This window comes from Hoplias malabaricus, chromosome 7 (assembly GCF_029633855.1).
Source record: "Hoplias malabaricus isolate fHopMal1 chromosome 7, fHopMal1.hap1, whole genome shotgun sequence".
NCBI classification, from domain to species: domain Eukaryota; kingdom Metazoa; phylum Chordata; class Actinopteri; order Characiformes; family Erythrinidae; genus Hoplias; species Hoplias malabaricus.
In genome coordinates this window covers 22,372,993-22,389,691 of record NC_089806.1, presented here as the reverse complement: position 1 = coordinate 22,389,691, position 16,699 = coordinate 22,372,993, and the positions used below count along the sequence as shown (strand labels likewise).

The 16,699-nt window shown below is 36.9% G+C and overlaps 1 protein-coding gene across 7 annotated transcripts in view; it reads right to left on the bottom strand.

Moving 5' to 3' along the window:
• The window catches only part of suco (SUN domain containing ossification factor), a 52,281-nt gene that overhangs the window by 13,745 nt on the left and 21,837 nt on the right, over positions 1-16,699 (bottom strand). For 3 of the 7 annotated variants that reach the window (XM_066676529.1, XM_066676535.1, XM_066676530.1), the window contains 14 exons: positions 15,033-15,141; positions 13,266-13,382; positions 11,942-12,291; positions 11,032-11,148; positions 10,519-10,654; positions 9,267-9,369; positions 6,313-6,440; positions 5,850-5,917; positions 5,449-5,556; positions 4,593-4,698; positions 3,532-3,552; positions 3,239-3,294; positions 1,807-1,898; positions 654-734 (listed from right to left, as the gene is read on the bottom strand). In XM_066676529.1, the coding sequence (XP_066532626.1) occupies positions 654-734; positions 1,807-1,898; positions 3,239-3,294; positions 3,532-3,552; positions 4,593-4,698; positions 5,449-5,556; positions 5,850-5,917; positions 6,313-6,440; positions 9,267-9,369; positions 10,519-10,654; positions 11,032-11,148; positions 11,942-12,291; positions 13,266-13,382; positions 15,033-15,141 (1,592 nt within the window). The remainder of the gene's footprint in view (positions 1-653; positions 735-1,806; positions 1,899-3,238; positions 3,295-3,531; positions 3,553-4,592; positions 4,699-5,448; positions 5,557-5,849; positions 5,918-6,312; positions 6,441-9,266; positions 9,370-10,518; positions 10,655-11,031; positions 11,149-11,941; positions 12,292-13,265; positions 13,383-15,032; positions 15,142-16,699) is intronic. The other 4 variants (XM_066676531.1, XM_066676532.1, XM_066676533.1 and 1 more) reach the window with 4 other exon arrangements.

The window sequence follows — 16,699 nt, the reverse complement described above, 5'->3', positions numbered from 1 at the left end:
ATGAAGCCAACTGACTACATGCTGACTGATGGGAGAAGACAAAGTAAGGCATCCAGCAAGATCTGAGCTTTAATTGTATAGATGGATGTGGGATTCACTATTTGGCAAACAACTTGTTACCCTTTCTGTCTATGTGTTATAACTGATTATCAATTAATATTAATGATTTAACAACATCATTAATAACTATTTATAAACAGATTTTACACCATTTATAAACCTTTATAAGTGTAGTCTTATTCTAAATTGGTACCAAATTCCAATATGCTGGATATATACCTGAATAATCCCTTCAAATGTCCTTCCAAACCTTTTGTAGTTACTGTTTAAACACCAACAATTAAACAAATCCAGCACATAATCTGAAGGGTTACAAAAGCTTTTCAGCTGACTTTAGACATGCCTTGGAGGATCTTTAAACATAATCTCCATTATTTAAAAATTGTATCCTTTGTGGCTTTTCAAGTTACCAAAAATGTGAGCTCATGACTGTATTATAAAGTGCTGAGTTGTATTTGTAAAGTGCTGTTTATATGTAAGACACACTTGCAACTTTCAGTATGTGCCCTTCAATCTTTATACATTCCCAAAAGCAGAGTATCAAAGTGCAAGTCTAAAGCCTTGAAAGAAAAATATCAGAAAGCTGTACATACTTGTAGCAGAACCCAGAAGATTCTTTGACGATTTGTCTTCAGTCGGAAGGTATCCTGGTGGGTAATCTAAGAAATTGAGGTCTAGAGTTAAGAGAACAGCTTCAGTGCATTGGCTAATGAAAACACAGAGCAACTACAAACACAACATGTATACACAAACATAAATAATTTAAAAAAAGCACATGGTTTATCAAATGCAATATGCATTCTCTGTCTGTATTAGTAACAGTTAAAGATTAACTCATGCCCAAAACACATTTTAAATATTTACTACATTTATATAGTGTATGCCAGTATGAATTCATTCATTCATTCATTGTCTGTAACCGCTTATCCAGTTCAGGTTCGCGGTGGGTCCAGAGCCTACCAGGAATCATTGGGCGCAAGGAGGGAATACAGTCCTTCACAGGGCAACACACACATTTAGACCTACGTACACTTTTGAGTCGCCAATCCACCTACCAATGTGTGTTTTTGGATTGTGGGAGGAAACCAGAGCACCCGGAGGAAACCCACCCGGACACGAGGAGAACACACCAACTCCTCACAGAGGGTCACCCGGAGCGGGAATTGAACCCACAACCTCCAGGCCCCTGGAGCTTTGTGACTGCGACGCTACCTGCTGCGCCACCGTGCCCCTCTAGATAATATTCACTAAAATAAAACTATACTCTACTCCTCAGACAGTCACCTGGAGCGGGAATTGAACACGACTGCGACACTACCTGTTCCGCCAGTATGAATTAATATGATTATATGTACTTATGTGTATTGATTTTTTTTTTATTTGGGTCAAATATGTCTGTGCTCAGTTGTTACATTTCTAACAGATAGTTAAACAGCAGAACTCATCCGTTTTGAATACAGCGGCCATGATTTGCTCTTTATAACCCTAATTATTTTTAAACATTTAAATTTACAAGGTTGTTTTTTTCTGTAAAATGTGTGAGCAAATGGGAAATTATAGTCTAAATAAATAAATAAATATACACAAAAAAAAATCTAAATTAATTCTTAATTAACGTGTGGTGTACCTTCAGAAGAAACAAATTAACTTTAACTTCTGGGTCCTATTTCAAAGTGAGCAAGCAGAGGCCACTAAATATCCAAAAAGTATTACAAAAATGCAGCAAAAAAGGTAAGGAAGTTATACCATAGTCCTCGTCAAGATATTCAACCCTCTCTGAGGGATACTGAGGGTCAGCTATTTCGTCATACTCCTCAACCATACTGGTGCCAAACACCCTAAGAACCAGGAGACAGAAAATCATGCAATAGTCAGAGATTAGAGTATAAGGGAGAGGAGACCAGAAAAATAATTAAAAGCTCAGAGTGGGGTAAAGGGGAAGAAAAACAAGGATATACATGAAAAATACATACTGTACGGTATAAACCACATTCTTTAAAGGGATACTTCATTAAATATATATATATATATATATATATATATATATATATATATATATATATATATATATATATATATATATATATATATATATATCTCATTCCAAAGAACTAAGCTGCAGCAACTGGAGCAAGCTATATAAAGCATGCATCTAAAGACCTGAAGCAGGCATTGGTCATTTTCAGTAGGGGTGCATTAGTTTTTTTTTTGTCTTTCCTTCTTCTGGATGTTTTCCCTGCCTGCTCTCCCAAAGCATTGCTTGACAGAACGATGCTTGTGTGTGTGTGTGTGTGTGTGTGTGTGTGTGTGTGTGTACACACACATTTCCCTTGCTATGTGGCAGGTTTGCCCCTTTCACAGGCCTCTAAACCACAGTCACCATTTTGCCAATGCAAACTGCACAGACCAACATTTACAGCAGAAACTATTTAGGCTCAACCCGCTAACTCGAAAGCTAATACACTTAAAAAAAAAAATACTATTGCATTCAGTGAATCCTGTACAGTTTTATTCACCAAAACACACTGCTTTTTGTTACTTTTACAAGACAAGATATATTTTAAGATTAAAACCATTGTCATACGGAGTAGATTGCCTTATTACAATGGCTCCAGAGAAGGACCAACATTGTTAGCATCAAATCTGGTTAATGGAGCAACGGAAGAAGGTTGGCATAGTTGTACTGCCACACTACAAAAATTACACAAGAATAGTTTTAGGATAATGACAAACATTTTACGTTGTTGACATGGTCTACATCTTACAAGTTTCAATGTGATACAACATAAATGAGCAAATACAAGTCTAACGCGTTTTAATGGACTTTGAGGATCTGCTGCTAATGTCTTGGTGTCAGATACCAAAAGATGCCTTCAGAAGTCATGCCTTTATGGGTCAGAAGTGTTTTGGTGAAGTGTTTCTACAGGCCAAACAGGTGGATATACACTACTGTATAAACTTTTAGTATTCCTGCCTTAATAAACGCTGTTATTCTATTCTAACAACGTAAGCTAAATATAAGCTAAAAATCACCATTGTGTTTCATGTTTTAAATCACTAAATCCTTTTGAAAACAACCACAATATATTTAAGGGGTATCTGCTTGAGATTGAATGCCATACATGAGGAGTTCTGAGTGTTTATTTTAGATTTGCATTCTCAATGCAACCTCACTCACCTGATCAAACTAAGGGGGCAGAAATGTTCAGATCCAAAATGAGAGAGTAGTTCAACCTACAAAAAGAAAAAGCACAAAACTGTTAGAAAACAGAAACTTTTAGAATGTGTATACATCTACCCTCCTCCATCACAGACACAAAACACCCAGAGTAACATATCTGCAGGCCATGTTTGTTTGCATGTGTGGTTGTTTGTGTAAAAATGTGTCGTCATGCATTACTCTATTTGGACCCTGCCTCCAAAGCTCCCATTTCTCTGCATTCAAAATATCTACAAGATGAGAATGCTAACCTTTATGTACTTGATGAACATCTGATGCAAGAAAAAGAAGGGAGAGAGAAAGAAAGATAAACAAGATAAAGAATTAGTAAAAAGAGAGACTTGAAACATGCAAAAGGTGGCACGTTCAGAAAGTAATAATTATTCCCAGAATTTTGTTTCAACTTCCTTGACAAATTTGAGGCTGGTTGGAGAACCAGAGGAACCAGGCAGTTGGAATAAAACCCTGGAGGGGATTTTTACATTTACTTTTAGAATTTTGCCACCTCTGCAAGCCATAAGCAGTCAAGCGTTTCTTTTGATTTTCACTACCATGTTGTAAGCAATTCACAAACGAAAATGAAATATTTCCTGCGTGAAAACAAAATGCAAAGCAGAGAGCAAGAAAGACATGACTAGGCTACAAAATTTCACATGTAAAGAGATATACACAGTATTCAGCAGCACAGTAGAGCATGAAGGCACAAAGATCATAGAGAGTGAAGCTTCAATCTTTTATAACTGGTTCTTCCTGAATTAACAGTCTGAAATGCAAAGTCTCCAGATAAAATGGTAAAGCCCAAAGCCACACAAAAAATACCCAAAACAAAAACACAGAAATAGAAACGTAAGGAGAAAAGAGAAAGATGATAGAAAATAGATCAAATAAATGAATTTTGATTCATTCAAATAAATGAATTTATTAAAAAATTAAAAAAATTTTTAAAAACCTAAAGTAAAAGAAAGCATATATATATAAAATAAACCTGTCTCAAAAATTCCTTAAATTATAAAAATATGACTTTAAAATGCCACCCAAAAACTACCCACAATAAGGAAACTCCATTTCTATCTCTCTGCATGGATCTGATGTCTTATAACAAGCTGCTCTTTTTTTTCTATGGACAGAGGAAATCAAGGGCTCCATGAATGGCAAGACAATCACATACTGAAAATGACTGCCATGTTCACAGCACCCTATTCTCTACCTTTCATTCAGCAGCATGAAGAGAAGTTCAATAAGAGGGCTGTTTAGAAGGGTATCAAATACCACCTAATTAGGTCCCTATCTGAAACCGTATGCCAAGGCTTACTTTCACATATTTGGCATACAGCTGTTCATCCAATGGAAAGCTCTGCACCGTGCGTTCATCCCGGGCATGGAATGTGCCAAGCTTGATCCACTTATTAGTTGGATATCTGGTAGAAAACAGAGAGGAAATGTATTAATAATGAGCCGTTACTATTTACCGATTTCTATACTGATAGAAGAAAGCAAACAGGATAAAGAACTTCAGATGGTGCTATAATGCAATTTCTTATTGTTAAAGGACTTGACTAACTTATTTGAGTAAAGGAATATATTCAAGTGTTATTAGACTTGAAGACATTACTAATATATATATATATATATATATATATATATATATATATATATATATATAATATTTAATTTAACTAGACTGTGAACTATTTTGCAGTTTTATAGTTTGTTTTTTATGCAGTTGTTCATAACTAAATGCAATAAAATATAGTAATCTGTACCTTATTTAGTATAACACAGGTCTGTAGCGGAAATTCATCATACATTTATGAATCTTTAATGTATGCATTAATTGTGAGAAACAGGCACAACATTCACTAACAATAACACCACCACACATTGTCATCAATACATACATTTATTGCATTACAGTGAGGTCAATTCAAATAGGACCAGGTTTGCTTCTGTACTGAAGAACCTCTTGGTACATTATAGGGAATATTATAGGGAATTTCTCACTCCAGAAATAAACTATTAGAAGCAAAATTATTAATTTATTTACATGTCATCTTACACTAACCAAGCTTATATAGCATTTGAGTAATCTCACAATGTAATTCAGAGAGTCTGAGAAAAAGTGACTCAGATTCCAGAATGCAACACGGGTGGGGAATTAAATAACATACCTGTCACTGATGGAAACAAGGAAATCTTTTGGTGTGGAGGAGAAGAGTTCAAAGTTTGCAATGTCCAGCTGTTTGACTTGGATTGGCTCACAGAGCTCAATGACAAACCTGAAAACCAAATGGGTAAATTTCCCAACTTTTGTCACTGTGCTTCAGGCATCAAATTATATATTGTTTATATTTACAAAACACAATTGAGTTGATAAATGAAATATCTTTTTTGTCAGTTAAGTAATGTTTCAAGAGAAGTAACAATTCTCATATTTTTGTTTTTATAACATTTAGCAAAAAAATCCCTATAAAATATATAGATATCAATATATTTCCAATAAAAATATTCTGTCTACATAATTTGACTCTTCTCCTTGCTCATTCTCTTACAGGCAACAATAGTGACTCACCAGATTTTATTACTGCATGGGTTCAGCATGTAGAGATCCATATTCTCCATTAAAATGGCAGAAGTGCTCTAGAGAGGAAGAACACACACAGAAATGAGCCAGCTCTTTGGACACATCCATTAATGCACACAAATATGCATTGAGGAAAAGCCATTAAAAGTCTGGACTCTTCCATTATTTAGTTTTCTTCATAATCTCCACATGCTCCTAGTGATAATTCTGCACAAGAAAGGATGTGGCTTATTTTGAATCTTGGAAAGAAAAAAATTCCATAGTAATTAGAGATGATAGGAATATTACATCTCTTTAATTACAATGGAATTATAAAAAGCCTGTGGTGTGGCATGCAGTGAGGCCCCTGGGACAAAAAGTGATAACTTATAACTTAACTTGAAAGAAAGCCACCAAATACAAACTATACATTTATAAACAAAAGCTTCCCCCATAGGTAGTCCTGTTCTACCTTAGCCTCACTGTTGGCTGAGAGAATTTTGGCCCCACATTCCACAGAGGCGTAGTTATTCTTAAAGTTCTTCTGAACCTTCTTGACTGGGTGTGGACTGCCATTAGGTGAAGTGTGCAGTGACTGACCTGAAGGAGAAAAGAGGGAAAAAATCTAATTAATTTAAAATTTTATTTAAACACTAGGAAATTTTACTGTGATGAATAGTAAATCGCAAAAGAGGTCAGAAGATTTGCTACAGCTATATAATTGAGCTACAGTTTCTGAATAGAGCAAAATTACCTTTGTAAACTGGGGTTTTGATTAAAAATTTAAAATTCTGTTTTTTTTTGTGCTGTTCCAATACACACAAAGGAAATATGTGTATAACAAAACGTGTAATAGCAATAATATTCTGGGAGAAATACTTCATTTTCTGGAAAATTTTCAAAACTTTCAATACTTTCAGCCTTGACGGCAGTTACTGGCTAATTATTTTTTTTGCACAATTGAATAATAAACATGGAGTTAACATGGAGTAATCATGCATAAGTCTTGAAATTCAATTTCTTGTGAATTGTTTATGCAGGAGAAATATGATAATAACTTGGACAAATCTGTGAATGAACAGCAAGTTAGGTATGTGTAGACTACAATACATCATGTATGCACATATTTATTATCTCTCACTGATAATCTTTTACTGGAGCATTAAATAAATGTGTAGATATGTGTACACCACAAACGCTATGGGTCGTTACTAAACAAATAAACCAACATCAATAGAAAGTCTGCCTTTAACAATAGTGCAAACAACAGTTCTGCCCTGCTGTCTAGGTGAAAGTGGGGGAAAAGAAACAGCCAATTTGTTTCCCCAATAAAACATCAAAGGCCTCAAAAGAATTTTTTTTTTTTTCCCATTTTAAATTCTTTCCTTCTTGGTTTCAATCATGCAAAGAAAGCTGCACAGATAATTTTCCATATATCATATTCAATTAGTTGCATTTTCTGCTTCTGATTACAAATTTAGAAGCTGCAGTCCAAGTCTGGCATGGTTGTTAGTAGTCCAATATATTAAATAATTACTACTAAACTCCTGTAAGTTCTTTCAGCCATATCAAGCATATAAGAGGAACGTACAAGCTAATGTGTGTTTAATTAAGTATGTGAAATAAATTGTTAGGATTACACAGCAGTAATACATTTTTTTTTTATTTTCAAGGGAAGGGATAAATCACCTTATACGTAAAAACAAAAACAAAAGAACAGCCCATGTCTTGTACACATTCATGTATAAATATTGTAAAAAAATGTTGTATTTTGGAAGGGTTAGAGTATGCAGCTGTGCTGTATGTGGCTCTAAGACTAATCTCTGCTTCAGTGGACTGGGCTAGTCAATTACAGCAAGCTGAACATGTATGTGTGTGCGCGTGCATGTATATATGCTGTTATGCAACACTCGCTGTGCATGCTTCACTTACTAAAAGTGCCACAAAACATTGAAAACTAGGACAGAGCAAAATGAATCAAGCATGAGATGAAAAGGAATGGATTAATACAGACTTAAAGAGAAAGAACGAGAGAATGCTAGAGAGAAAAAAGAGAGAGACACACACAGCACAACATACCAGCGTGCACTAGACTGTCAAACAGATTTGCTACACAGTGTTTAGGTTCTAGCTAATCGACTCAGTTGCCGCACCATTGCCTGCTATATTAATGGCCCCCTCAAAGTGCTGTGTGCACGTGTACACTAAGAAGCAAGAGATGTACTTTGAAGAATGAAGTTTGAAGAATGCAGTGTCTGCCAGTGCTTTTTATTTATTTATTTCCTCATGGGTATAGAAACTTGCAGAATTAGCATGCTGTTATTAGAAAGGCCAGGTCTTAATTAAAGTCAAACACAACACATCCTAATCACAGACATTGTGTTTTCTCTGGCACGAGGTGGTCGAGTTGCTTGGTTGGCCTCAGCATGAAGGTTCTACCCATGTTGCTTCCAAGTGGAAGATAGGGGCAGTATGACGTGACTACAGTGTGGTGGTGTGGTTTTAACGAACACACAGTTGGAACATAACAGAATGAAAAAAATGTTTATATAATCGTTGTAGACAAGATTATGTCGATTAGAAGTTCTGAACGTTGATTTTGATTATTTTTCGATTAACTTCCAAGCCCTATGGTGTACACTGTTTACACGCACAGCTGGTGCTAATAGGCACTTGTGGTTTAGCACACCACAGCAGATTTTTCAGTGAACTGAGTCTCAAAACACGTATTCAGAGGATAAGCCAAGGATTTTCAGAAAATTTGTCTTGGTTTTTGTTTTTCTCCACCCGTTTTCAGACCATTACATCAGCAGTCAATGAGCTCCCACAGTGCCCCCTCCCTGTGAATCTCTTAAATGCACATGAACATTTTAGCCAACTTTTAGCCAAGACACAGAAGAGAAATTTGACACACCACACACACGCACCATAAATACAGCCCTCATTTTGAGATACATTCACATTTTTAAATACTGCTGTATACGGTATTATCATTTTACTGCCCAACTCTACCAGAAGCTCAATTTTGTTACATAAGATTACTGACTCTCAACATAATTTGACTAATGTATAGCACCAACCCAAAGAGAGCAAGGACTAATATGTACACTACCAGTCATGAATCCCTGACCAGTGATCAAACATCACTCGAGAGCCCAACAGGAAGTTTTAATACAGTGTAAATGTGAATTGTCATTTTAATGTCCTGTAAACTAAACAAAAATATAAATATATAAAAAAAATAAACAAAATATAAAGGACTGCTAGCAAGGACAATTAATGTTTGAAAATATTTTCAACTGACTTTTAATTAGAATGTTACAGAGTCCTGCTACATGAAGCATGGAGTGTGTGTGTGTGCCTGTGTGTGTATATATATATATATATATATATTTATAGGGTGCATGCAATGGATTATTCACTCACTTTTCTTTTCTTCCACCTCCATTACTTTCTTCTTCCACTCATCAAAGGTAGGGATGTCCTCTTTACTGGGAACAGGGGGATCAGTCCCTCCCTCAGAGTCACTCTAAAACATACACAAAACACCATAAGAAGATAAGAACACTAACCTTAACCAAGAGTTATAAAGGAACATATAGCTGATCATTTTGAAAACCAGAAACCTTCATACTAAAAAAGCTGTGGTCACTTCAGTGCCGTCAAATTTCACAATATCCCTGCTGTACCTCTCATACTCAAAAAAAAAGCTTCAAATTAATTTGCACTGAGGCTCAAAGCCTAGTGAGGTGTGAGTGAGTATTACATAAGCACTTTATGAAAGAGCACTCAGAGTTTCCAGTCTGGAGAAAGAAACTCTTAAATCCGATTACAAAAGCACATACAAGCATGTGTGCACACGAAGAGAAAGTGGCCTAAGCTTGTCTGGATTTTATCCACAAAGAGGTGATTAAACTATCCAGATGTTTGGACAGTGTTCTAACACACAGAAAGCCAGTAACAGATGTGGAAAATTTAAACATAACTCGGCTTAGTTACTACAAATTACAAAATGAACAGTTCTGACAGTTCCTAAAATATGATTTTGATATGCAACACACAAGATGATTTCACTATGAATGAATTCCACTTTAAAGACACAAATAATAGTGATACCTTTGCTACAAATAATGGTGCCATTAACTGACTATTAAATTCCACACAAAGACAAAGCTAAAAGACTGCAGGCTAAACAGGCTAATACATATTTATTTTAATTGGCATGAGGTTCGCCTTAAAATGCATCACAGGTATTCAGCTCAATTTCTGATTATGCATTTCAGCAGCAGCTGTACTGTCAACTTAGTGTGCTTCAACACATTGTGTTAAACGTTTATCTATAAGAATTCACTGACTGACATTTGGTCATGAGTTCATGTTTCTGACAATCAGCAATTTGTGTGTGTTTGTGTATGTAACTTATATCACCATTATATATCTATAAGCCTTTGCATTACAGTAATTTTTGCCCAACAGTGCTGAAACTATGACAATTACAGTAAAGCTTTCAGTGAAAACTGAGAATTATGATAATATAACACCCTTAATAGCTACTGAATGGTCAGTCTTAACATAAATACATATATATTGTAAGCCTAGGGTTTTAGGGTTTGTGATGCTAACTTATATTTCCTAATTAAATTCTCAGTAATTTCAGAATATATAATATTATATTGACCTGCGGGTCCTCTGGAGAAAGTGAGGTGTTGACTGTCGGCTCCAGCTCTGCGAGTTCCAGCTCAGCTGAGTCCTGGGAGGCAGCCAAGTCAGGATTGGTCCCCATCCCCTCATTCTCCATTGGGTCCACTGCCACACTGCAGACAGGGGCAGCAAGAAAATAGGGAAGCAAAGGAAAGAAAGACAGCAAGAGAGAATTAGAGAAGTGAAAACTGCTTGTAACACACACCAAAAAAACACCCACAACCCATGACAATTAAAAATACGTATCTGGTTGATTATTTCAATGTTGCAGTACAGCAAGCGACAAATTGAAAATAAATAATGAAAAAAAAAAAAAGATGAATGAAGGAATGCCAAGTATAATGAGAGGGTAGGAAGAGCAAGCTGAAACATGTGCTTCCATACTTCCCTGCAATCTGGTTACCCTAAGGTTACCAAGTCATCCTGTTATGTGGTTATGAATTAATGAGCTGGTTAGATGCCAGTAAGCCATCTGCTCTTCAGTACTCACCTGGTGACTGTGATGTCTGAGGCAAGGGGCTGGCTGGAGAGGGCCACAGAGGCCACCTCACACTGACTGGCACTAGAGTTCTTTAGTGGGGCACCATCAGGGGCAACCTCTAGTGCACTAAGGGGGAAAGAAATCATAGGCCATTTACCAAGGAAGGAGAGAGAGAGCGAGAGCGAGAGAGAGAGAGAGAGAGCGAGAGAGAGCGAGAGAGAGAGAGCGAGAAAGAGAGACAGAGAGAAAGAGAGACAGAGAGAGAGAGAGACAGAGAGAGAGAGAGAGAGACAGAGAGAGAGTTTGGATTTTTAGTGTTCTAGTATTGCTGAAAACTGATTCCTGCAGATAACTGTACTGGTCTTGGCTCATTGTGCTGCAGTGGGTCTACTAGCTGCTCACAGAGCATACAGAAGAATGTAAATTCTTCCCAGTGCCTAATGCAATGGCACATTACATCAGGCATTGCAGGTCCTAAATTCCAGGGAGAACATAAGCCACAAGGAATACCAAGCTGCCAAGCTGGGATTAATTCACAGACTGGAATGAGGTAGAAGCTGGTCCATTAGCAAAAGTCCAATAAGAAATCCAGAGAGAGTGGAATTGTGCCGTTGTTTTACTCAGTCTCACTGATGTGGATCAAATATGAAATGAAAAAATGCACTCAACATAAAACATGACGTAAAAGAACTCAGAAGTCTGAATAATGGAAGTATGGTAGAACATTGAATGAATCAGATGATTCCATGAGAAACAAAAGGAAAGTTATCCTGATCATTAAAAGGATAACAATTAAATACAGTCTTCCAATAAAAAGCATTAATCAAAGAAATCTGCCAAAAAATTCAGTTATTGAGCAAATTTAATACATTCTCCCCATCCCCTTTCTTTCTTGACAGGTCGGCCTGGTTTTACTCACCTGGAGGGGGTTTCAGAGGAAGGGTGTGAGGTAGATGAGGCTGCTTCTGGGGCAATTTTGAGCTCAGCAGTGAGTGGAGCATCTGTTTTGGGGTCTATGTGCACCTCTCCATGGGGTTCATCAGCAGGAGGAGCAGGAGCAGTAGTCTGATCCAGAGTGGCTGATGGCTGGGGAAGTTCGTTCTCCACCTGGGTTTGTGCTGGAAGTGGTGTTGGAGTTGACGTGTGGGTTTTTGACTGGGTGTGCTGTTGTTGGTCTGGTTCATAATGGGGCTCTGGTTGGTGTGGTCCTGGTTCATTGGTAGGGGGCAAATCTTCCTCCACTTTCTCCTCATCTACTATATTTACAGTCTATAAAACACAAAGCAGGATAAATTGGTTTCTTAACTGATTTTATCTTAATAACCGTTATGCACATTAAAACTAAAATAAAACAATTAGAGAGTTGTTCAAAATTAAATATCCATCTGACACATTTGTAATAGGGACATATTATACCCCTTTCTACACAAGTTGACACAGCTCTCTAGATTTTTAATAATATATCTGTGACATGCTTTATTTAAAAAAAATTAAAAAAAATAAAAATTCACATGGCACACATAACAGAGCACTTTTCTTACCCTATATAAACAGCCCTATATAAAAGCCCAGTGGTTTCAGCCACTGTTGAGAAAGCCTCATGAAATGAAATGAACTAGCTCATTTTCAAATGAAAGGCACCCAGCAGTGAGGAATTTTATTAATTATTCGTTTGTTCTCCTTTTCCATTGTCATTTTCCCCATATTTAATCAGTTCTTTTATTTCTTTGCACTCTCCAAACAAACCACACCATGGTTGGAAAGACTCAGGTAGAAGGCTGTACAATTCTGATGTGCCTGCTATCTCTTTAAAAGGCAGGAAATAATATCATCGTTTGTTTTATCATCTTTAAAAATTGTAGGCAGATCACACACAAAAAAAAGACTGGATTGTTTTGTTTTACTATTCGGTCTGAGGCACTCAAATGTGTGTTCGCTTTTTTTTGGCATATGTCCCATTTAAGGAACATATCTGAGTGAGAATGACAAAGACCATCTTCAGACTTGAGTCAGGTCTGATGGAAGCTGAGAAATAGCTCAAATTTTACCATTATAAAACCTACAAATACGCATCATGCCTATCAACTAACAATTTTAAGAGAGATCACTGAAGAATCACAAACTAACAATAAAATATATTTTTAAGGTGAACATAAGCACAGAAAGAAATTTTAAATATGACAAGACTGGAGTAGTTGGAACCTGTTGGACAGGCTAGTAGGATATGTACACACTAAAGGTACCTGTTTTTGTTTGTCTTTGTAAAGGGCACTTTCTGTAAGCTGCTCTTCTAATGCAACTCTCTCTGTCTCCAGCCCCAAGCTGTACGATGACTGTGTCTCCCATTCCTCCTCAACCTGCTAAAAGAATACAAAAAGCATGTTTAAAATGCAGACACACAAAAAACACAGCTAAAGCACTCCACAGTGTATTCCAAACACACTGGCTCTTAAGATGACTTGGGATAAAACCCTAGGCAACTGAAACCTCTCTTTCTAAGCGACAACTGATACTGCTGAAAGAGGTACACAGACACATATATACATACACACACATAGTTCTTAAATTCCAAAAAGGTCTGAAAAATTCCCTGATACGGTTTCATTAAAAATGCCTTATATCACAAAAAGGAAATATTTTTTCTCATTCAAATTGACCTTATGGCTAGTCTAGAGATATGCGAGAATACACACTAAGCGTTTCGCTTGATTTAGTTGACTAAATTCTGTATGCTCATGACAGCTGAGGTGTTTTGTAAAAACTAAAGTTATGCTGTTCCACCACATTTTCATGGATTGTAAAAATGTTAAATTAGCATGGACCTTTGAATATGTCTTGAGTAGCAATGCATCACAAAACAAATCCTTTAAAGTCAAGTTGGGTAAATCATTCTTTGTTGAGCCATTTTTGTTTAAGGAGGCAAGAAAGAGACAAAGGTCCTCTGAAGGGAAACTACATAGGTCTACTAGATAGGCCTGCAAAAAAAAAAAAGGGGGGAGGAAAAAAAAAAAAAAAACACCAAAATAACCAGAGACCATGAAATGAGACTGCTTTGGAAAATATAAGCAATCAAATAGACAAACTCCTGCTTTCTAAATTAAACTATATTTGGCTCCAAATTCTTCTGCCCTAGGCTTAATCGTAAGAGTGGGTTCGTAGTGGGTAAGTAAAGATTAACTAGTAAGTCTGACAAAACACTGACCATACCAACCCTTAAGACACTTGAGACAAAATAAAGTCTATTCAATGCTATCTCTGTGTTATGCTAAATTGTGAGAAAGAAAAACAAATTGATAAGGGGTGGATGGGGCGCATCACTGAACGCCTTTACAGATTAACCTGGTGATATGTGAGCTGAAGACATTTCTCTGAATGCAAGCCTGTTGCACAACCACAAAGCATATCTACAGGCATTTACATACTCTGTTCCCCTAGCACACAAACCTTGACCTTTTCCTTCCCCCACTCTCACACACCAGATCTAGATGTCAAATGGAATGTGACCCATCTTCCTCATCCTCACTGATGCAACAGAATACAGACTCAAAGCTTTTCAACTTAACAATTCAGCAGTGTGACAACATATTAGAGGTGGGGGTTTTCATTGAATTAAGGGATTCCACAGCAAGCTACAACTGAATTTCACATTAGAAATTACAGCGAGGTTATGAACTAGGTTGTGTTGGTTAGGTTTGAATTTAGAGACTTTTTTTTTTAAAGAGTACATTGTTCATATATTAAATGAAGCCATACAGGACACACTGGGCTGAAAATTCCTGCTGAATTAACAATGCATAATAGCAAAATAACTTCTTAAACACAATGTCTTACTCTCAGTATCATCAAAATTATGTCTACGTTTATTATATTTTAAAAAGTTTTATTAAACTTAAAAAAAACCTTAACAGAAGTCCAAGTAAAAGACATTCTGTTGTGGAGATATTGCATGTGGAATTCTGTCAGATTCATTGATTCATTTGGTTTTATTTATTGCTGGTTAGAGTCATTACCTTATCATTAGGCACCTCCTCTTGTGTTGCTTGAGGGTCACTATCCTGTGCAGTGAGTATTTGGCCTGTATAAGACTGTTCTGAACAATGGACATGACGACCAGGAGACCTGCAACACAAATACGGGACATGCATAAATAAAAAAATCCTTTAAAAACTATGAGAAATGGAAGCATGACGATAAAAGCAAATATAGTCAAAAAATACAGAAGATTCCCACTAGACTCAATTAAAGTAAGCCAACTATTACACACCAGTTACCAAATCCTCTATAATTAGTCCTATAACTACTGTTAGATCAAGTCTATTGTAAATATAAATATTCATGAGACCATTGGGCTGGAAATTTTTTTTTTACTGTATTTTTAACTTACTCAAATGAATAAGGAGTTCCTAAGCGGTGAGCAGAGATTACAACAGGCCTTCTCAATTGTTTTCCATACATTTCCCAGTGTAATTCTGAAAAAAATGCCCTCTAATAAACGTCCACAGTGCACCTTTAATATGTATGATAGTTAAAACCAAAGAGCACAACCCAAACTAATGAAAAATCACAACTGGGAGGTCAGAGTGGAAAGAGTATTCAGCAGCATAAAGCTGGTATGAGAAGAATTGGTAGTATTTGTGCTATTAATCCCAGAGAGAGCTTGCCAAGAGGTCTTCTGTTCATCAAGCCTGTAGAAAACAAACAAACTATGTTGATGGAAGGTAAACCCATTAGTTTGGAGATCAAAACCTCAGTACTGCAAATTCAGGAGGTAATGGTCATGGACAGAGGCAAAGTATCAATATTCTTTATCTGTAATTTGCAGTCGTGACAAATTCAGTGTCTACCTAGGAGCACTGGGCAGGACACTCCCTGGACAGGGTGTCAGTCCCTCACAGGGCACCACATGCTCACTCAACACATAGATACATTAGTATGGCCAGTTTACCTACCAAAGTGTATTTTTGGACTATGGAAGGAAACCAGAGCATCCAGAGGAACCCCATGCAGACACCGGAAGGACACACAAAACTCCTGATAGAGAGTGACCTGAGACAGGGACTGAACAAACAATCCTAGGACACAGGAGCTGTGTGAATGAGACAACATGTTGTGCCGCAATAATATGTAATGTGTAAAGAATCCTAAAATTACTAAAAAAAAAATAATAATAATAATAATAATTATATATAGTTATAATAATAAGTGGGCGGCATGGTTGCGCAGCAGGTAGTGTCACAGTCACACAGCTCCAGGGACCTGGAGGTTGTGGGTTCAATTCCAGGTGACTGTCTGTGAGGAGTTTGGTGTGTTCTCCCCGTGTCCGTGCGGGTTTCCTCCGGGTGCTCCGGTTTCCTCCCATGGTACAAAAACACACGTTGGTAGGTGGATTGGCGACTCAACAGTGTCCCTAGGTGTGAATGTGTGAGTGTGTGTGTTGCCCTGTGAAGGACTGGTGCCCCCTCCAGGGTGTATTCCCGCCTTAAGCCCAATGATTCCAGGTAGGCTCTGGACCCACCGCGACCCTGAACTGGATAAGCGGTTACAGATAATGAATGAATAATAAAAAAGGTGCTGTACTGTTTGGACAATATATTTAACTAATATTTAATGACATCCTGAAGAGCAGGACCTTTACTGACAATACTGGCCATACTGACATCCTTTGCTAAAAAGTCCC